Here is a 23,576-nt window from a genome sequence, read left to right as displayed (position 1 = left end):
ATCTCCCGCTCTGAACCTGACTGCTTTCAGACTATCGAAACTTGGTCAGAGCGAAGGGGTTTTTCTGGCCAGGTGGCACGGGCCATCGCTAGAGCCAGAAGTTCTTCATCTAAAGGATATATCTAGCGAAGTGAGCAACCTTCAAAGGTTGGTGTAGAAAGAAAGGCTTTTCCTCTTCCTCTATCACTGTGAGCCAGGTTGCGGATTTTCTCCTTTACTTAAGAGAAAAACTCGATATAGCAGTTCCGACTATCAAGTGTTATCGGAGCATGCTTTCGATTGTATTCAGACACAGAGGATTAGATTTGTCTGACAATAAGGACCTCCACGATCTTACGAGCTCTTTCAAGACGTCCAAGGTTCCTCAGCTAATTCCCCTGCTTGGAACTTGGACGTAGTGCTCAAGTTTTTGATGTTTAGTCCTTTTGAGCCTCTCCACTCTGCATCTCTTAAGGATGTTACTCGAAAACGGCATTCCTCACGGCTCTGGCGACGCGAAGAGAGTGAGCGAAGTTCGAGGCCGTCATGTGGGCTTCAAGGAACACAATGCTGTCTATTCTTTAAGCCCTAAGTTCTTGGCTAAGAATGAAAGGTCTTCTAACCCTTGGCCTAGACACTTTGAAATTAAAGGTTTAGCAGACCTTATTGGACAGGAACCTGAGGGAGTTCTATGTCCAGTTAGAGCTCTCAAGTACTACCTTAAAAGAACACAGGACACTCGTGGTCCATTGGATGTTTTATGGTGTTCTGTGAGGCAACCAGTTAAACCTATGTCGAAGAATGCACTGGCATTCTTCATTAGGGACGTCATTAAGGACGCACACTCTAGTTGTGACGACTCCAACTTCAAGTTGTTGAGAGTTAACGCTCACGAGGTGAGGGCAGTTGCTACCTCCATGGCGTTCAAGAAAAATATGGTACTCAGTGACATTCTCAGTGCCACATTTTGGCGAAGTCAATTCGGTGTTTGCCTCACACTCTTGGCAAGATGTTTAGGTAGCATACGAAAATTGCTTTTCGCTGGGACCATACATTGCTGCTTCAGCAACCTTGGGGACAGGGGTAACTCTGATCCTATCCCCTTTTTTTTAATTGTGTTTTTATGGTTGTTGGGTCGACTACTGGAGGCAGTCTTCCCAATCCTTTGCAAACTAACGCTTTAGGTGTTGGTTAGGTGGTTAGTAATGCTCTTTTTGTCCTCTTTGTATGGTCTGATGATCTAGTCACATTGTGGTCACGCCCTTACCTTGACAGATCATCAATTGAAGTTGCCCCAGAGTCCGTGTGACAGATCATCTAGAAGTCGCCAGCTGGGATGCATCTTAGGTCACTACGCTCACCCCTGTTATGTTCCTCAGGGGTCTCTAGTAAAGCTGTGTGCTTTCCTTAATTTTCCTGGTATAGAAGCAGACTTTTTATAAGTGACAGTAACCACTCAGTCAGCTACGCTATCAGATAAGGAACCAAAATAATTTTACCAATAATTGGTTTTCCTAATTCTTGGCTGTCTCTACCCCCTCCAAAGGTGGTATTCAGCTATATATATATCTGACAGGTAAGTCTCATGAACAAAATGATATTTTAATGATAAAATAAAGTTTGTTCATACTTACCTGGCAGATATATATATTCATATTGCCCTCCCTCCTCCCCTCAGGAGTCAGTGGCATTAGAAAATCTGAATAGAAAATGGGAATGGTTCCTGATACCCGCCTCCCAGCGGCGGGAATGGGTACTAACCACCTGCCCGGCCACCACAAGTTGCAGCTTAAATTTTGAAATTCTGTCGGACTGGAGAATACAGCTACTGTATATATATCTGCCAGGTAAGTATGAACAAACTTTATTTTATCATTAAAATATCATTTTTATAATAAAATAAAGTTTTATATATATACTACCAAATTACATGATTAGAGAGCCCTTCCTCCTCCCTCTAATGGACATAGGGCACAAACAAATTGAGCTCTTCAGCTGTGTTGTACAGTGACCCCTCGCTATAACGATTCGATTACACTTTCACTTTTATTTAGAAAATTAAGCACAAAATAGAAATTTTTTTACCAACAATATTTTTTGCTGTCCTTTTTTAAATGTTTATATTTTATGGTGGAATAGTCAGAAATATCTAAATCGCGGGTTATTTGGAAAAATTCTAGAAAAATTATTTTTATGAAACAACAAAATTTCTTATTAAAACAAATCCATTAAAATATTAACATTGATATAAAACCATATGAGAAACAGAGCGCTCTGCCTGGGGTATGGTGAGAATTATTGCTAGAAAAATTTTTTTTTGAACAATGTATCTCGGTTATTTTTCATAGAAATTACTTTGTAAATATACGAAAATGTAGAGGAAAAGTTGAAGAATAAAGGAGAGTCAAGAAAAATGGCTTTGGTAATGGCAACAGTTTCATTTTGACGTTATAAGTTGATAGAAAAAAAAAAAAGTTACCGTTGTCAACATTATCGTTCAGTAGCTCAAAAGTTATAACAGTTAGAGAATGAATTATTTTTTATAAAAAAGCTAACACAGTTCTCTAAATATTGACATATAAAACAATGAAAAACGAATAAGTCCAGTTGGTGGAAAAATTGATAGAAAAGAGGGTAAGAAACAGAGCGCTCTGCCCAGCGTATGGTGAGAATTATCGCTACAAAAAAATCTTTTTTGAAGAGCCCCATCTCGTTTATTTTTCATAGAAATTACTTTGTAAATATACGAAAATGTAGAGGAAAAGTTGAAGAATAAAGGAGAGTCAGAGAAAATGGCTTTGGTAACAGCAACAGTATCATTTTGACGTTATAAGTTGACCAACGAAAAAAAAGTTACCGTTGTCAATATTATTGTTTGTAGCTCAAAAACTATAACAGTTAGGCGAATGAATTATTTTTTATGAGAAAGCGAACAGAATTCTCTAAATATCGACATATAAAAGAATGAAAAACGAATAAGTCCAGTTGGTGAAAAAATTGATAGAAAATAGGGTAAGAAACAGAGTGTTCTGCCCGGCATACGGTGAGAATTATCGCTAGAAAATTTTTTTGAAGAGCCTTAGCACGGATATTTTTCATAGAAATTACTTTGTAAATATACAAAAATGTAGAGGAAAGGTTGAGGAATAAAGTGAGAGTCAAGAAAAATGGCTTTGGTAATGGCAACAGTTTCATTTTGAAGTTATAAGCAGATCAAAACGAAAAAAAATGTTACCGTTGTCAACATTATCGTTCGTAGCTCAAAAGCTATAACAGTTAGGCGAATGAATTATTTTTTATGAGAAAGCCAACAAAATTCTCTAAATATCGATATATATAATAATGAAAAATGAGATTCAGAGCCCTGCCGAAAATCCAGACGTCTCTTTATGTGATGCACTAACGCGTTTTCCGCTAGTTTTACCATAAAAACTTTGCGAAAGCATGTTGGAAACTCTTCTCTATTGACGTCACTGTATGTAAACAACCACACGTGTTTACCCGAGCTCGCACACATGGTCTCTGACAGAGAAGTGTGGCCTGCCAGGCCTGCGTGGGTGGGATCAGCTGATGTCATTGTGAGAATTTTACTATGCCAGGGATTTGCGCATGCACAGTACAGGAACTAAAAAAATTATAGAAAAAGAGGGTACAAAACAGAGTGTTTCCAATAATGTAACTACATTTTATAAAAAAAATGTAAGATACTAGAGAGAAGCGTGGGTAGGATCAGCTGATTTTATTGTGAGAAATTTACTATGCCAGGGATTTGCGCATGCGCAGTATAGGAACTGCTTGGCTGGCGTATTGATGCCTGAGTTACACGGTCCAAGGTATGCTTTAGCCTATGGAAACCACCAACTGTCCGAAAATAAAAAAAATTTACCCCTACCACACGTACGAAAAATTTCGGTAAATTTTACGTAAAATTACGTCAGTCAGGAAAGGCGGGTAGGTGATTTTGCGTAATATTACATCAATTGGACATGAAAGTGTTAATAATAAATAGTATTTCCTAGTCTAAGAACAACAAAACAAGCGTAAAATAGCAAAAAAACTCCTATGACAAAAAAAAAGAACCATCTAGAAAGTGATGCCTATACAGTACCGCGTGCTCCATTGTTGGGAAAACACAAAGCGTACCATCTCGGTGACTAAGCGCGTTGTAACACGGGCTGTGATTGGTGTATGGGAGGGAGACGACAAATCACAGCTTCCCGATTTCTAATCGGGCCTGTGATTGGTGCTTAGACTGATGCTCAGAACCCGCAGCATCTCCCCTTGTCTCTCTCTCTCTCGCGGCCACTTCGCTTCAAGCTTTCTTGCCGAACGGTTTACTTTACTCTGTGTTGTGTGATTTTTTTTGTGGTTTTTGTTGAACTTTGCTTCAATTCTCACCCCCTGCAATGGCTCCCAAGTGTGCTGCTTCTTCCAAGGCTGGTACTGAGCCTAAACGCCATCAAAGAATGATGACAATCACTGAAAAGGTGAAACTTCTCGATATGTTGAAGGAAGGGAGAAAGTTTGTGGCTGTAGCCCGCCATTTTGGCGTGAAGGAATCCACCATTCGCTACATCTACAAGGATGAGGCGAAGATTAGGAAGACAGCTGCCACCACCTTTAACAAGTTGGCGAAGAGAGTGGATACAACTCATAATAAAACTATCGTCCGTATGGAAGCTGCTTTGGCCGTGGGGATAGCTGACTGCCGAAAGAAGAACATAGCCTTGGATACGAACATTATCCAAACAAAGTCTAGGAGCCTGTACGAGACCTTCGCCGCTAAGGAACCAGAGGACGACAGTGGCGAGCGGAAAGAAGCAGAAGAAGAAGAAGAAGACGTAGATGATCCGCAACCAGAGACGTCTAGTCATTCACCACGTAAGAAACTGCAATTTTCTGCTAGCAAATGGTGGTTTGCAAAGTTTCAGAAATGCTACGGCCTAAAAAGCGCTTCCTTGCATGGCGGGGCTGCTTCAGCTGACACGGTCGCTGCTGAAACATACGTCAATGAAACCTTCAAGAAGATTATCTCTGAAGGTGAATATCAGCCCAAACAAGTTTTTAATATGGACGAGACGGGCTTGTTTTGGAAAAGAATGCCCTTGCGAACTTTCCTGTTCAAAGAGGAAGCAAAAGCCTCTGGCTTTAAAGCGTACAAGGATCGTGTGACCCTTTTGATGTGTGGCAATGCTGTGGGATTTTTATTAAAGCCAGGGCTTATTTACAAGTCTAAAAACCCAAGGGCTTTAAAAAACAAAAGCAAGAATCTCCTACCCATACATTGGATGCACAATCCAAAGGCCTGGATAACGAAGATGCTGACCTCCGACTGGTTCCACCAGTGTTTTATCCCGCATGTGAAGGCGTATCTAGCAGAAAAGGGCATGTCATTCAAAGTCTTTCTCATTATGGATAATGCTGGTGGCCACGCTACTGATCTGTTGTATTCGGGGGTTCAGGTTGAGTTCCTACCGGCCAACACGACGTCACTTATTCAGCCAATGGACCAGGTAGTTATTAGGGCGTTCAAGGCCTTATACACGAGGAATGCCCTGGCGAACCTGGTTGCTTTTGTGGATGCCGCCCAAGAAGACGACGATTTCAACTTGAAGGCATACTGGAGGCAGTACACAGTTGCTACGTGCCTCCAAAAGATCCACAAGGCATTGGAAGAAATGAAGCCTGCCACCATTAACGCCAGCTGGAAGAAGTTGTGGCCCGAGGTTGTTTAAAACGACAAAGGATTTACACCTGCCGAAATCCAACATTCGGCAGTGCAGAAAGCTGTGCAGTTGGCTGCGATCCTTGGAGGTGAGGGCTTTGCAGACATGACCATGGCGACGTCAACGAACTTCTAGACTGCCACTCCCACCCGCTAACTGACGAAGACCTGGAAGAGTTGACGAAGTTGGCGAGCGAAGAAGAAGAAGAAGAAGAAGCAGCAGCAGCAGCAGCGCAGCAAGAAAGAGAAGTTGTCCCCCAAACTGGCTTGACTTTGGAACGGCTCGCCGGGCTCTGCAACCTGGCTAAGGAACTGCAAGAGCGGTTGCAGGAATGGGACGACGATTTGGTTCGATTGGTTCAATTCTGCAACATGGTTGATGACGTCATGGCCCCCTACAAGATGCTCTTCAACCGGAAAAAGAAGCAGCGTCAGCAACTGCCAGTCACAATGTTTTTGCAGCCTCGCAAGAAAGAGCCAGTTCCTGCTGCTGCTACTACGGTTACACCTTCGGAAACTGCGGAAGAAGTGGAAGAGGTGCCCCAGGAAATGGCACTGCCGTCTGAAGAGACGTAAAATACAATCATTGACTGCGCAGTAAAAGTCATCATCACCTTCATCGTCATCATTTTTACTGCGCAGCAAATTCATCACCATCTTCATTCAAGTTTTACTACAACTTCTTTTGTGGTGAGTACAGTAACAATCTTTATTTTTTTTTTAAAAGTGTTACTGTACTGTATTACATGTAATACAGTACAGTAACATGATACTGTATTGTATTACTGTATATATTATTACTGTATGTATACTGTATTTTTTTTAATTCAAAGCTTGCTGATCACGTTATATACTATAGCTACTTTACCACAGTAATTTAGCCCCTGTTATATGGTAATGTAAACTTACCTACCGAAGTCATATTGCTTAACAGTTGTCCTGTTATTAATAGAGTAAAGGGTGGGTTGTTAAGAGTACAGGGAGGGTTTTAAAAAGTCCAAATACACATTAAATAAATACTGTAAATATGCTGTTTGTACTTCGCGGAATTTCAATTATCGCGGCCGGTCTTGGAACCTATCTCCCGCGATAAATGACGGGTCACTGTACCTATATTTCCCCAAAAGTGGGTGGGGCTAGTTATCTACACTAAAACAATAGAAGTGCTACCACGAATTTCAAAATTTTAAGCTGCCGCGATAATTGGAAACTATAGCAATGTAATTACTGGCTAAGTACATATGAGAGGCGCGGCGTAACAAGGTGGCAAGCGCCACCACGGCCGAACTGTTTTTTTTATTGTGAGCGAGCAGCTAAAGTACAGCACTATCCTGTACACACACTTTTGTCCCCTTATGTTACTGGCAAAGGTTCGAAAATCCATGCAAAACAAAGGAAATATTTAGCGAAGTTCTCACTGCTACATCATAAGACTGGTCATATAAAAGGAGGCAAGCGGCAACCAGTGGAGGTGCGTGGGTGGATGTTTTTGTTTTATAATATTTTCATGGAAATTTTACTCAGATATGTTATAATAATAATTTTAGAGCATTATTAGGATAAATATTTTAGGTTGTTTTCACAAAACATGCTTTAATTGCCGATGAAAACATTTTCATTGTGTTCATTAACACTTTACAATCTTACATTACCTCACTTTTGTGGTTGTGGCCGCTAAATGACAAAACATACTATAATGATTTTTGCATATGTAATAGGCGAATAAATTTCCTTTAAAATGAGGTATGATTCATAGAAATCGTTTGGCTGGTTTTTCTTTTATAAGCGTTTTCATAGTTGGCAAACTTTAAATGTTTTTTATCATTTTTGCTTGGCACCTTATTACACTGCGCCACTCATATAAAACTTTATTTTATTATAAAAATGTCATTTTAAAAAAAAAGTTGTATTTAAGGGGAAGAAGTAAACCCACCCCTTTCGACTGGCATACAGACAATTGTGCAAATTTAATTATGTTGGTTTGTTTACTTAATTTAGAAGTTTTCATATTTGAACCATGATTTGCATATAAATTTGGCTTTGCATATAGTCCACATTAAGATTCTTTTAATCTTGTTTTGCAGGTATCAACAGTGGGGTATATGTTTCTCAAAATGAGGTATGCATTAACTGCAAAGGAGGATCATTGCTCCCTGTTTCAGGAAAGGCCATATTGAAGCACTGAAGCAGATCAGATTCATGTAATGTAATGTAAAATAGAATATTTGAGGCTCTTTTTTTTTTTTTTTTTTTATTTTAAGTTAACAAGATGTTATATGGGAGCTCTCCTTACCTTATACAGATGTGTAAGCTGTAGGTATGTATTTACTTGATTTAATCTATAAATTTGAAATATATCAAGATGTTGTGATAGGAATGCAGTTTACTAAAGACTTGATGTAGTATCTTGGATATTTCTCAGTTTGCAAGGATGGTATAAATGTTATAATTTAAAAGATTTACAAAAAATATTTTACATGTAATAGATAAGAATGTGAAAATATGAGCAGTTTCCAATAACCATTTGATCTGTTAGTTTAAATAAGTAGTTGTTACCTCTGTATATCCGTAAAAATTTGCAACATGGATTGTCTCAAGAAAACAGTTGAAGATGTTCATAACAAAGGTAATGTAGGAAAGGAGTGTCCTGCAGTTATGTACAAGAAACAAAAAACATTACCCTCAGACACAAATGCTTTTGAGGAACTTCCTTCAGGTCTGAAAGAAAGTGAAGTATTTGCAGAAGAGAGTGGAGGTTGTGCTTCACAACCAGAGGTTGCAGAATCAGTCCCTTCAGAAAAAGGTGAAAGTGATCAAGTGTTGGCTCCTCATAGTGATGATAAAGGACATGGAAATCATGATGGAAGTAGTGATACTAATAGAAAGAGAATTGAGTCTGCTGAAGGTGACACAGGTGATCTCTCTGTTGATGGGATCACTCAAGATGTTACTGACTCTTCATCTTCCTTTGGTGAGAGCAGTGACGCAGTGCAAAAGAGGTTAACCTGTTTGTCTTGTGAGGTAGTGTTTCATACCATAAAATCATACCTACTCCACAAACGAACATGCTATTTGGAAGGGGAACTGTTTTGCTCTCATTGTGGTAAAGGTTTTACAAGCTTGAGTGAAAAGAGGGAACATAAGAAAGCATTTCACAAGGTTAAAAGAAAGCATTTGTGTGAAATCTGTGGAAGCACTTTTGCTGCTCCAAATGCTTTAATGAGGCACAAATTATCTCATACTAAGTTAAAACACTATTTTTGTGATGAATGTGGTAAGGGTTTTGCTTGTCAGTCGAATTTACGGTCACATGCTGTAACACACAGTGAAGAGAAGCCATTTCAGTGTGAAGAATGTGGTAATAGATTCCGTCGTATCAGTACTTTGCGTTTCCATAAGAGAACCCACACAAATGAGCGACCTTACAAATGTGATGCATGTGGAAAAGCCTTCACCCAACCCAGTAGCTTAAAAACACATCAGAAATTGCATTCAGGAGATAGACCTTATGATTGTAATATATGTCAGGAGAAGTTTGTTATGAAGGCTGCCTTGCAGTCACATATGCGGACACATACCAAGGAAAGACCTTTTAATTGTGAGCTCTGTAGTAAAAGCTTTACCCAGTCCACTACTTTAAAGAATCACTTAAAGGCACATGGAAATGATAAAATTTCAGATGCTGTTTATAAAAGCAAAGATTTGGCAAATGATCAGTCAACTTCTAAAGAGAAAAGTAAAAAGCACCATTGTGAACTTTGTGGACAACATTTTGCTCTAAAGAATACCTTGAAAATACATATGATGAGACATACAGGAGAAAGACCACACAAATGTGATATCTGTCCCAAGAGTTTCACTCAGTCAAGTACCTTAAAAATTCACATGAGAACACACACCGGTGATAAACCTTATGCTTGTAGTATGTGTGATGCTCATTTTGCATATAATTACGTCCTCCAGAAGCACATTTTAAAACACAAAGAAGCAGGAGAAATGGGTGAAGAAGAATATTCAGAGCAGGAAGACTATGAGGATAATGTCAAATTAAGGACAAGTGATAAAAATATAGTAAAACAAAGTGATAAAAATATAGTAAAACAAAGTTTTAATAATGCAGTTAAGCAAGAAGCAGCAAGTAGAAATGTAAAACAAAGTTTTAATAATGCAGTTAAGCAAGAAAAAGCAAGTAGAAATGTAAAACAAAGTTTTAATAATGCAGTTAAGCAAAAAGAAGCAAGTAGAAATGTTAAGAGTGAGGAAAGTGATCATGGTGAAAAAAATATTACGTTAAATGGTGGTGAAGATCAAGAAAAAAATGGTAAAAAAGTAACGCCCATGGACTTCTTGGCTGTGTTTCAGTCTTCTTTTGAAGTATCTCCTAACTGATTAGTATTAGGTCATCTAAATAGAAATGGTTGACTGTTATTGTAAGTACAGTATTAGGTTACCATAGCAGCCTAGTTCCTAAGGAAATTAATAGCTTTTTAAAAAAAATGTTTAATCTGCAAAAGTGTTAGTTTCATATGTACTTATATAATTTTGAAACTCAGATATCGAGAAGGAAGTGATGATTCTTATGTTAACATAGATGTTTTGTAGTACTGTATTGATGTAATGGATTGTAAATTTTGTCTATAAATCACATTGAAAGTTAGCATAAGCATTTTTCTTCTTGGGAAACATGCTTTTCCTCTTGCATTTGTAGTATTTGACTTAGTTGTACAGTTAACCCAGATGTGTCCTTACAACAAACAAACTTGGTTTTTTGGTTTTAGCCCCAACAAGATGTTTGTCAGCTCATGTGAAGGAAGATTTTTGTTTTTTGTAGGTAAGGTTTTGTCTCTTGAAATCACTACTTCTAGTAAGAGTTGATTCACATTGCATATTCAAGATTTTTGACTAATCCTATTTTCATAATTATATAACTTTTAAATTTAAGATGTAGAAAATATGTTTATCGTACAGTAAAGCCAGTGCCCTTGACATAATTTTCAAGTTTATATTACAATATATATCTGAGTCACAGGTTTTAAGAAAACTGAAACAGTTTTCCTGTTTGTTAATTACATGAATAAAAATGGCAACATTTATTTTCAGTTGAAGGTAGACTTCACAAGAGATTCTGTAACAGCTGTTTAAATCTATGCAATTTGAGTTAATTCATTTTAAATTTTATGTAATACTAGAAATGTACACATTTCTTTGTGATAAAATAATGATTTACAAGAATTTACAAATATTCATATTAAGTTTAATAAGATGACAGTAAATAATAATAAGGATAAGATTAAATAATACAGTAATATTAATAACTCTGTATTGTACCTGTAATAATAAGTCCTGTACCTGTATGTACTAATTTTCAAATAATAAGATTAAGATTAAATAATGATGATGATACGTAATACTGTACAGTACCTGTAATAATAGTAATAAGATTAAATACATTAATGAGATTAAATAATAATCATACTGTACCTGTATAATGATATTACATAAATCATATGGGTACTCACCAGTGATGAATGTTGATTAAAGATGATGATGAATTAGCTGTGTAGTTTGATGAATGACAAAGATATGACTGCACAGCAAAGCAAAAGAGTTATCTCTGGGGGTGTCTCCTCCCCTTCTTTAGGCACTTAGGGAGGCACTTCTTCAGAGGTTTGGGGAGGCTTTGGAGGGTCCTTTTTCGTCAGTTTGATAAACATGGTGATTGACTGTTGCGGCTTTTTGCTGATGAGGGCATTATTATAGGATGCCATTGCCACATCAAAGGCATGTGAAAACTTTAAGGAGCATTCCATATGAGGATCCCATGCATAGCCGAATCCTGTGCCTCCTTGAGTATCCTCTTAAGTTGGGACAGACGTTCCAAAGACAGGCCCTCATCCTCCTTTTTGTCCCCTGAGCCTGGCGTGTTTTCTTCCTTGTTGGCAGACTTCGTCAGCTCTCCCAAATCCTGGTCCATGAGGGGGTCAGAGTGGGCATCAATGAGGGTGCCTACTTCATCCTCGATGATGTCATCGATGCCGTCTCCACCAAGAATTCTCGCCAATTGGACTGCCTTATCAATGGCTGAGTGTTGAATTTCTCCAGGAGAGAAGCCCTTATAATCGTGCATAGACTCAGTCACAACTTCCAGCTGGCATTCAGGGTCTCCTTCATGACGGTTGGACATGTGGCAATCGTGAATTCACGCCAATATTCCTTCAGCGTAAATTAACTGTCAGCGTCCATTGCATTTACGAGGTGCTTTAGGGAGGAGTTCCAGTTGTAGAGTGCTTTGAAGGCACAGATCATGCCCTGGTCCATAGGCTGGAGGAGAGAGGTGGTGTTGGCAGGGAGGAACTCAAGTTGGACTCCCTCATAGTAAAGATCCACGGGGTGGCCACCACCATTATCTGTAATCATCAATACCTTGAACTCCATGCACAAGTCGTTTAGGTATTGCCTAACTCAGGGATGAAGCTCTGAATGAAGCAGTGATCCTTGAGGACTTAGGTGATCCAGGCCTTGGGGTTGTGTCGAGGGGGATGTTCTTACGGCAGTCCTTTATCCATTACGTCAATGTAGATTCCATCTTAACAGTTGTCTGATCAAGCATGTAAAAATTTTTTTGCAATAATGAAGAAGCTAACACTCATGGCTTTTCTTATCTTCACCTCTCTTCTTGGCGGGCTACAGCTGCGTAACTCATATCCAGAAGTTTTACCTTCTCCTCGAGTGTCGTGACCTTCCTCTGGTGCTTAGGCTATTTGCCAAAAGCCTTAGAAGGACCAGGGCATTTAGGAGGCATCTTAGGGCACGATTAAAAGATACGCACACGTTAAACGAGACACAAAGATACTCCAAGTACACAGACACGCGATACAGTTGATCAGCATTTCGTGTTGATCAGCATTTCGTGTACCTCGCCAAGGTCTTGCTATTCTGTAGTCTCGAGTGTTAGTCTCCAAGGTCCATACTCTTGGACCCAGTTCTGGGAAGTTTCTGCCAAGACTGGTGCTGTTCCTGCCTCCTCCCAAGTTTCTTCGGACACTCGGGTAGGAAAAGCTCCCATTGATCGTCCTGGACAAGATTTGGGAGCTTTGGGTGCTCGACAGTCACTCAGAGTACTCAGGTTTCACAGAAACCTCAAGTACCCCAAACCAGTACTGGAGAGCCTGCTTCCCAGTCTGGTTTAGGCACAGGATGAGAGGTGTTGAAGCATGCAGGTGCTTCTTCACCCCCTGCCGGTACTTCATCGAGTACTCGGAGAGGTTCCCAACCTAGTGCTTCGGACTCGAGGGTCTGAGCACTTGGAGATGCAATAAGGAGGTCCCCTCCTCAGCCCTCTTCTCGTCAGAAGGCTTTGGTCTTGAAGAAGACTGGAGCATGTTGTTCTCTGGCCAGCCCTTGTTCACGTGCGTGTGATCGACTCTGCTCGCCTGACAAGAACCTTGGAGTGCGTTTGTGTGAACCTCTACGCTCTCCTTGGGACAGCACCTCGCCTTGCGAGCATAGGCGCTCTCTTAGACCCGTGCAGCCATTGCCACCGTGGGTTGGCGATCGCTCAAGGCCTTTCTCTTCTGCCGGTACTTTTGACAGGACAGAAAGGAGTGCTCTATCCCCTCAACCTTCTGGGGTTACACTGGGAGGCCTGAGTTGGACAGAAGGGGCTCCGATGGGAATGCTTCTTCCCAACAAAGTCCAACCACAAAGTTCTACACTCTGGCTTTGGTTCTCGGGCTTACTCGAATGTATGCCCAAGTTGTTGGGGGTGTATCAAAGTGGTCTGCCAAGGTTCTCTCTCCTGCAAGTAGAGTGGATTGGGAGGGAGGACTGTTCCCTGGAAGGACTTGAGATACAGAAGACCTTTGCAGAGATCATTGCACTGATTTGTCAGCACAACGATCTCGGGGAAGGGCAACGGCCACTAATATGGATTGTCCGTTGTGCCTCAAATCTTTCTGAGGTCCTAAGAAGGAACCCAAATCTTTGTTGGGGCTGCTGTGGTCCAAACTTTACGAAGGAGTACTCGAGCAGGTGAATTCTCCGGTCTCTGGGCAGGAGAATTAACTTCGCTCGAATCGTTCTGAGAAGTTACTTCCTCCTCCTCTGCCTGCCAGAAGTGTTTTTATACACCCTCGGAGAGGTCTTTGCTGACTAAGCAGGTTGACCTGGACCTGGTTCGTCTAGGCTCGGGTCAGTCGCTGCAGCAGCCTACTGTGGAAGGGATCTCTCTCTCTCGCAGCAAGAGGCAGCAAACCTGGAGGCTACCGCCATGGCATCACTCCAGGCAGTCTCCTGGTTGGATCTGTGGTCCTTCACAGATTCCAAAGTAGCTGCCTCCTTGGGTTCGATTACCCTGGGGAGGAATTCGTCTTTGGGAGACTGTGCCATTCTGGAGGTAGGGCTATCTCCTACCTGGCCCACCAGACGACAAACCTCTGGGCAAACCTAGTGTTGAAGAGGAGGGACGCCCCAGGTTTGTAGGACCCGAGTCAACTCTGACCCTTAGGAATGGACTGTTGCTGAGTTCTGCCTCACTCTTTCCCAGGGATCAGGTAGATGCTGCGGTGGGCAAGGGACACGTTGAGGATAATGACCACTTTGTCCACCAGGCAGTGGCTAAGACCTCCATGAAAGTTTTCCCAGCCTAACCTGTCCAAAAGTGCTACAATTATGCAATCCACCGCCTTGTTCACATTCTTCTTCTTTATAATCCAGGGTATGACTACAAAAAACCGTTCACATTCTTCTTCTTTATAATCCAGCATATGACTACAAAAAACCACAAGACTTACAACCCAAAACTGACAACCTAACCATTAGAAAGCTCTCTCTACCACACCAGTCTTTTCAACACTCATCTGCATTTGTTTACATTTTGCTCCCTCCCGCCATTTGTCATCCTATGACGTCACAACATAAACTGATACTTTTAAACACAGAATGCTTTGCTACAAAAACATCTATATTCCCTTCCTTTAATGCACAGGATTCATCCTTCATAGTGCGTTTTATCTATTTTAGGTATCTTCTTTTTCTGGTGATAGCCTTTGAATCCTAGTAACATGTATTCTAGCTACTTCTCTTAGAGAATCCCCCATGCTTAATCACTACTTTTTTTACCTGATACTCCCACTACCTGAGCAGGTCTGCTCCATTCATTTTCTCTCTCAAAGAATACCTCATCTCCCACTACTGCCTCTTCAAAAATATGTTCTTTGACATTTTTTGTTGAAAGCAGTTCTTATTTTATTACAAGTCATTTTTATAACCACTTCTCTGGCCTTATGCTTTGCATTCAGTGTATCCCTTACTACGCTTTCTTCCATACCTTTCTTTCTGCTTGCAGGACTTGAACTTTCTTCTCCCATTAAATTTGGCAAAGAAGGGTTTTTCCAAATACTAATTGGTTAGGGGAGAAACCACCATTATTTATTTGGCAGTTCCATCTTAATGCTATTTACCAATCCACTTCCTCATCATCTTTCATTTTTCTTAAGTTTTCTTTGATTATTCCTACCATCTTTTCACATATTCCATTGCTCCATGGAGATTCAGATGCTGTGGCCAGTACTTTAACATTCCATCTTTCTCTCATCCTCCTTACTTTTTCATTTTGAAATTCTCCCCCGTTGTCTGATAATATTTTAGAAGGCGCTTCAAATATAGCAAACCACCCGTCAAAAAGTGTCTTTATAATAGTTTCTGGTTCTTGTCTCTTATTCAGAAAGCCTGACAATACCTCGTTGCCATATCTACCATTGCCAAGAACTTTCTCTCTTCTATCTCTCCCATATCCATTGCTACAACTTAAATGTTTTACTCCAAGAAAATCCCACCACTGGTTTAGCTGTGTTTCTTTTGTATCTTTTTTCATACCTCACAACTTGCAATTAAATCTGTTAGTAACTTTTTTATTTCCTCTTTATCTTTCTCTCTCAAACCATCACTCCACTGTGCTGCTTCTGTTAGCTTCCATATTTAACCACTTCCGTGACCAAATTGTAGATGCAACTTCATGATTGCACTTTTAATTTCCCCCGAGACTCTTTCCCTTCCATCCCTCCAGTAACAGTTCTTCTTCTACCTTCCTCCTCAAAATTGGTATTCTTAAGTGGCCCTGTTTGTCTTCTCTTAACTTTATCTTCATTTTCCCTAATACTTCTATTTTAACACTGTGGCGGTATTCACACCCACAAAAAACACAACACTAACACTCACCCTGATCTTCGGTTGCTGGAGATGGATAAGGTCCACGGTCGCCAATCACAGCACACCCTAACGAAACAAAAACTTAAACCGACCCTCCACCAACAACGAACCAACAAAAAAAGAAGAGACACATGAACCATTAATGTGGTCCCAAAAAAAACAGACGAACTCCCGTTCACTTTCAAGGTTGGACCTCAACTGCCCAAGACCTCCCCAAAAAACGAAAAACTCCCGACAGACCGACAGACAGAGAGACAGCCGTAAAACCAACTCCAACAACCGAACCACTCAACCACTCACAATGACAATTACACTCTCTCTCTCTCTCTCTCTCTCTCTCTCTCTCTCTCTCTCTCTCTCTCTCTCTCACAAAACGTTGGGAAATGCTAAATAAAAACAAATTTCTTCATCCCTCTATATTTCTCCCCCTTTTAGCATTTCCCAACCAACACCTTTCACACCTCTTTCAAATCGCCTTCTTTTAACACCCACGGATGCTCACTAGCAGGTCCTCTAGATCGCGTTCGCGGGCACGCAATCATTCTCTCAGAATCATTCTCTCTTCTAGCAACATTCAAACTCACATCTCCTCCATTCTCTCTCAGATTCACGCTATCTTCTTCACTATTGCCACTCTCAATTTCATCCACAATCTCATCTATACCCTCTAAATTTCGTTCCCAAATACCTCCCCAATTCTTCAACTAACCCATCCCATTCGCTCATTGACCTTTCCAATTCTTGCAACGATTCATTCATGCTTTTAATCACTCGCATATTACTGCTACGCTCTCTTGCTCTTACACTTTCGCTCACCTCAACCGTTCACTAACCCCTACACGTTCAGTCAACTCAGTTATATCAAACCCGCATATGCTATCGTTCTATTCATACCATCCCATTCATCCGTATTACACGCTTTATCACTCATTTTCACTTTGGCACTCACACCCCTATCACACAACTTACGACCATTCAGTTTACTTACGTTCTTCCCTTTCTTACGTTTCCTACCATACTCTATCAAAACAAATTGCTTCATGCACTCGTCAGTCTTTCCAGCAAAGCCTCCCTCATGCAACAACCCCTCACGTACATGCATCACACGCACCGCTTGCATCCTGGAGGATCCACCCATTTGAACCCCCTTCCCACTCAGTTTCCCGAATTCGCTGTCACAGTCACCCTCTTTCGTCTACATACACTTGATACATGCCCTTCCATTCCACATTCGTCACACTTCGCTCTCGGTTCTGAACACATTCTCGCATAATGCCCATTCTTACCACAGTTACCACATATTACATTCACTCGGGTTTGTTACAACCATTAGCAACATGACCCATCTGTCCGCACTGTGGTAGCATTTAACCCCTATCTTTCGTGACACTCCCTTACCAAATGTCCGGTTGCCCACACCGAAACACGCTCCTATAGCCCACCTACACTCATTCTTTGTATGTCCTTCCTTTCCACATCTAAAACACTTCGCTTGACTTCCACTCATCGACCTTCCCCTTTGTACACTACTATCCCTAACCCGTCCAACCCGTTGTTCCCTTACAAACCCACCATTCATCCTCACTGGCACCTCCACATTACTTGCTCTTACACTCCTATCTATTACACTATCGGCCATTCTCATTGGGCCCCTCAACACTGCATCCCTAAAGCTTCCAAACTCTGGTACTCTCTCAGCTACCCCAGCCTTACACTTACACTTCTGCTCTCTTTTATAACCCTGTCAAGCTCATAATCTTCTACAATTTCCAAAATTTCTCCCCAAGTCAACCTTTCATTCGTCCATCTTTTCTTCTCCTTCCGCTTCAAGTTCACAAATTCCCCTAACTCCATCTGGCACTGTCCCTAACAACTTCCGTACTAACTCCTTACATTCATCTATCCCATCATCCCCAAAAACTTCTTATGCCAACGTCTCCAGCCGACAAGCATACAGTGACAAGGTTTCCCAGCTTTCATTCTTGCCTCATCAAATTCATTCTTCCTCTTATACTTAACACTCGCTTTCATACGTGCTTGCTCAACTAATCTAGCTTTCACCTTGTCATACTCAACATCTCCCACACTCATAATAACCCTATACATGTCAAGTAAAACCCAGTCAAATACTCTCCTAATTCTCGTACCCACACTCTCTTACTTTCCCATTACTTATCCTGACAAAACCTTTCCATACTCCCTAAAGAAATCATGCACATCCCTACTTCCATACTCATTATACTTTTCACACCGGGTACCTCCCTCACATACATAGCCTTTCTCACTTCTTTTCTCACTTTCACTCTCACTTTCCGCTACTTTCGCTCTGTCCTTTCATACCCTCTTCCGAATACAAAGAGTCCACTTCTGCACTTACATTCATCTTACTCATTACACTCTTCTTCCCCCTCTTTTTATCCACTTTTATCCACTCACCTCCATCCACCTCACTATCACTACTGCCTTCACCCTCTCCCTTCTTTCCTGCCTTTCCCACTTCCTTTCCCTTCTTACCAGTTTCCTTTCCCTTTCCCTTCTTCCCTTTTTCTTCCCCTGACTTATCCTTACTTTCCCTCTGTTCCTTCCCTTGCTTTTCATTCCTCTTTTCCTTACCCTGCCTCTCATTCCCTCGTTTCTTACTTCCTATTCCCATATCACTTTCATCACTCACGCTTCCATTCACTTCTTCCTCCTTTTCTTTCTCTCTTGCCCTTCACACGTTCCAGAGAACCTGCCTCCAACAGCCCCTTCTCCAAAAACACCCTTGAACATACCTTTCACCATTTCTTCCACACCATTCATCATTCCCTCCAACTTTTTATCCATCCTCTCTTCCATCCTCTCTTCCATTCTCTCTTCTGACTCTTTCATCTCCCCTTTCATTTCTTCTTTTGCACTTCTTAGTATTCCCTCCACCTCCTCCAACTGACTCCTCAATCTCTCATTCTCACCCCTCAACCACGTATTCTCCTCTCTCAACCTTACCAGTTCCTCTTCCATCCTTCTCTTCAGTCACACTACCAGCCACCAATCTCACTTGCAGCTGCAATACCAGCTGCCCCACGTTGGGCGCCAAATATTATGTGGCGGTTTTCACACCCACAAACAACACAACACGCAACACTCACCCTGATCTTCGGTTGCTGGAGATGGATAAGGTCCACGGTCGCCAATCACAGCACACACCCACAAACAAAAAACTTAAACCGACCCTCCACCAAGAACGAACCAACAAAAAAAGAAGAGACACATGAACCATTAATGTGGTCCAAAAAAAACAGACGAACTCCGTTCACTTTCAAGGTTGGACCTCAACTGCCCAAGTGAGAAAAAAACGAAAAACTCCCGACAGACCGACAGACAGAGAGACAGCCGTAAAACCAACTCCAACAACCGAACCACTCAACCACTCACAATGACAATTACATCTCTCTCTCTCTCTCTCTCTCTCTCTCACAAAACGTTGGGAAATGCTAAATAAAAACAAATTTCTGATCCTCTATATTTCTCCCCCTTTTAGCATTTCCCAACCAACACCTTTCACACCTCTTTCAAATCGCCTTTACGCAACACCCACGGATGCTCACTAGCAGGTCCTCTAGATCGCGTTCCCAGGGCACGCAATCATTCTCTCAGAATCATTCTCTCTTCTAGCAACATTCAAACTCACATCTCCTCCATTCTCTCTCAGATTCACGCTATCTTCTTCACTATTGCCACTCTCAATTTCATCCACAATCTCATCTATACCCTCTAACTACACAATTCTCTTTTAAATTTATACTCATACCCGTTTTACTCATGGTTTTCTTACCTATTAACCACGATACATCACCCTGCAAAATTTCTGTCTTCAAATAAAACTTTTGTTTTTCAATATCACTGGTATTTCCATTACTCCTTTTGACTTGTATGATGACTCACTGAAATTAGACTCTTTCTTAGTATCATTCATTCTCCTCAACTCTTCCTGATTCAAACCCACGACAATGAGTGGTAGTCACAATTCCCCACAAACTGTTGATTTACAGCATGTGTCTTAAATTGCATCAACCCATCCCCAAGATTCTTCCTCTATTTTACTAACTTCTATACAATTTAAACTTCTTCTTCTTGTCCAGTTTCTGATTTCTTCTTATTTTGAAAATTCTGAGGACAATCTCTAGCCCAATGCCATTCTGATTTGCATATTGCAGTGTTGCTTTCCCTTCTCTATTTATAGGATTTCTTGCACCTCTACTTTGATTCACTTTTCCCTGATATCTTTCGTTTTCCCTCCACCTCCCAGAATTCACATAGCCTTCTGACCCCAACCATTTCCCCTCCTCTTTATTCCCTAATCCCTCAAATATCCTTTTCATTATCTGTGACACTTGTACGAGTATATTCCACAATCTTACCCAGTAGAGGCGAGGGCCATGGCCCTGAAACGCCTACTACATCAGTGGGAGACCTACAGCGAAGGACATCACTGAACACTAATCAGTTATACAAAAATGAACCCTGCCCAGGGCGCAGTACTAAACAAGACAACCAGATAACAAGGCGACGAGAAAGGATGCTTCCTACATTCCCTCCCCCAACACTGTGCCAGCCACCAGTGTTGAGGCTAGCGTCCAGAGGAGACTCATCCATTTGTTGGCCGAGCAGCTCTGAAGGGAGAGAAACTCGCCTATCATATGCAGACAGGACTCCACTCTCTTTGGGGCAGGAAAAGCCTGAAAAAAGAAGAGTTCAGAGTCATCTCCAAATAAACTATTTCCTGTGAAGGAGCCAGCTGAGACTTGATGATTGATCAACAATCCTAAATCCTGGGTTAACAGAGTTTTTCGAAGGTCCTCTGTGCATTATTCCTTGATCGGGGAGCAAAGAAGCCAGTCGTTTAAGTAATGAGAGATGTTTATCCCCATGAGATGAAGCCAAGATGCCAGGGGGGCCAGAACCCGTGTAAAAACTTGAGGGGCCGTTGTTAATCCAAACCGTTGAGCTCGAAATTGGAAAATTTGGTCCTGAAATACAAATCTTAGGTACTTCCTTGAATCTGGGTGTATGGGGATGTGGAAGTACGCATCTTGCATATCTATTGAGACCATCCAGTCTCCGTGACGAATAGCAGCAAGAATGGAGCAGTTTGTCTCCATACGAAACTTTGTTGTCTTGAGAACAAAGTCATTCAGTGCACTTACATCCAGGACCGGTCTCCATCCTCCTGTAGCATTGGGGACTACAAACAGCCGATTGTAGAACCCCTCTGAGCTTGGATCTGTGACTACCTCTATTGCCCTCTTCTCGAGGAGGGAGTGTACTTCCTCTGCGAGAGCTGAAAATTTCTTTGAGCCTATGTAGTAGGCAGTCAAGCTGATGGGCTTCCTGACTAAGGGAGGTCGACTGTGAATGGGATTGAATAGCCACGCCTGAGAACTTTCACTACCCATTGCTCTGCCCCTCTCTCCTTCCATATCTCCAAAAAGAGAAGGAGCCTGGTAACTACTGGGGCACTGAGGACACTTGGTTCATTTCTTGGATGGCGATTTCTTGATTGAACGAGGGGTGAAACGCACGTTCGTATGACCTCTTGGTGAAGCCCTTCGCTTGTTCCCACGAAAGGGGAAGGGCTGTAGAGGAGAGGATGTCTTGAAGCTAAATGGTGGAAACTTCTTAGGATGTCTTGAGGAATGTACCAAAAGATCTTGCGTCAACAACTTTTGTAGAGTTGAAGCAATATTCATCACTGCCTGCAGGAACAAACTCGTACCGGAGGGGAGAAGTTCCTCATTGGACGAGTTGGTATAGTTCTCGGCTAGCACTCTGCTGGGCCTGTGTTCGAGTCTCCGGCTGGCCAGTGAAGAATTAGAGGAATTTATTTCTGGTGATAGAAATTCATTTCTCGGTATAATGTGGTTCAGATTCCACAATAGGCTGTAGGTCCCATTGCTAGGTAACCAATTGGTTCTTAGCCATGTAAAATAAGTCTAATCCTTCAGGCCAGCCCTAGGAGAGCTGTTAATCAGCTCAGTGGTCTGGTTAAACTAAGGTATACTTACTTTTTACGAGAGGGGAGAAGAGAAGGGCGGATTTTTGAGCTGTGGGGACTCCCTTTGAGGTGTAAGAGCAGCAAAGCTACCTCTTCTTTAAAATTCTCATGGCATAGAGAGGCCAATTCATGAGAACTGTCTCTAATCGCCTTATCCGCACAGGAGAGAACTCCAAGATCTGAAGATAAATCCGACGGTGCCGTAGGGTGCTCCTGAATAATATGTGCTAAAGCTCCCACAGCGTCCAGTCTAAAAAAAACTGACCATTTCAAAAATCTTAAACATGTTCTTCAGCAAACGGTCGAGTTCGGCTGCGGAGAACATTATCTTGGCTGCTGAAAAGGCTGACCTACAGGAAGAGTCATTCAGACCGGAGAAGTTCCCCTGGGAGGAGGCTGGGACCCCCAAGGAAAGAGTTTCTCCAGTGGTATAACTGATACCTTTTATTCAACAGCTTTGTAGGGGGATAACTGAAACAACCCTTCGCTTTCTCCCTTTTGTCCGAAAGCCAAGTCTCAACTTTGCTCAGTGCTTTCCTTGCAGAGGTGGATAGCACCATCTTAGGTACCTTAGAAGACTTGCTCGGAAGACCACTCATCTGAAAGGCTGACACGGGCGAAGATGGAGCAGCCAGAGAGAAAAAGGTGGGAAAGCTGCGTAGAAGAAACCGCAACAGTGCAGCATAAGTAGGAGGTGGTGAATCTTCTTCTGGCTCCTTATCCACATCCTCCTCAACCGAAGAGGCTGGAGACAACAACAAATCTTTTGCAGGTTTCACAGACAAGGAGGTTTCTTTAAAAATCCTAAAATGTCATCTAGATGCTGCTAAATAGGAGCAAGAGACGGATCCAAACACGATCGAAGCTTGCTGCAGAAGAGGAGGCACTGTTACTAAATGGCCTGGCACCGGCTGCTTAGAAGAAGAGTCAGGATAATCGGACAACACTACACGGTGAAGATTCTCCAAGCAAGTGGACACTAACGGGCGCTTGGAAACTTCTGGAAGCTCAGAGGCTGATTGGCGCTTGGGAGCTGCTGCGCTAATTGGCTCCACCGGGTGCTTGCGCCTTGAAGCATCGGGAGGAGCAGAAGAAAAATGCTCTGCTGTGCCAACTGGCATAACTAGATGCTTGCATCTAGAAACATTGGGAGAAGGTTCAGGAGACAAGCGCTCTGACACTGCTGCGCTAACTGGCGCTGCTGGGCGCTTTGTGACAGCGAACGTCGGGAGGAAAGTGCTCCGGGCTATCCCAAAAACTGCAAGACTGTTGAGCTTCCTTCACCTTCTTGCATGGTACCCGAGGTGAGTGAGACAACATCTGCTGCAGACCTCTGAACTAGAAGAAAGACAGTGAGCCTCCGAAAAGACGCCTTTCCAATGGCTGTCATGCACTGTCGTCACCTGGGATTTTACAGCAGGTGCGACTGAGGGGTCGACTACCCGTGGGCAGACCCCAATGACCTCCCTTGGGCCTCTGGTATGGCTTCTCCCAGTTTTTGGGGAGTATGCCAGGGACCTTCTCCTAGGAGAATTGGCGGGATGGGCAGCCAGCTCCTCCACTAACATCACTTTTATCACTAACTTTATGTTCCATCAAGGAATGCACTGAAGCCCCTAACTGAGCCAC

The 23,576-nt window shown here is 42.0% G+C and overlaps 1 protein-coding gene across 6 annotated transcripts in view; it reads left to right on the top strand.

The window, feature by feature from the left end:
• Window positions 1–23,576, top strand: part of LOC136851894 (oocyte zinc finger protein XlCOF6-like) — a 68,686-nt gene that overhangs the window by 41,099 nt on the left and 4,011 nt on the right. For 3 of the 6 annotated variants that reach the window (XM_067126232.1, XM_067126233.1, XM_067126234.1), the window contains exon 3: window positions 7,789–11,566. In XM_067126232.1, the coding sequence (XP_066982333.1) occupies window positions 8,288–10,093 (1,806 nt within the window). In that variant the 5' untranslated portion in view covers window positions 7,789–8,287 and the 3' untranslated portion in view covers window positions 10,094–11,566. Of the gene's footprint in view, window positions 1–7,788; window positions 11,567–23,576 lie in introns of those variants that run through there. The other 3 variants (XR_010856990.1, XR_010856989.1, XR_010856991.1) reach the window with 2 other exon arrangements.

This window comes from Macrobrachium rosenbergii, chromosome 24 (genome assembly GCF_040412425.1).
Source record: "Macrobrachium rosenbergii isolate ZJJX-2024 chromosome 24, ASM4041242v1, whole genome shotgun sequence".
In the NCBI taxonomy this organism is placed as follows: Eukaryota; Metazoa; Arthropoda; class Malacostraca; order Decapoda; family Palaemonidae; genus Macrobrachium; species Macrobrachium rosenbergii.
The sequence above is the reverse complement of the archived record's forward strand: the minus strand, read 5'-3'. Positions and strand labels throughout refer to the sequence as shown.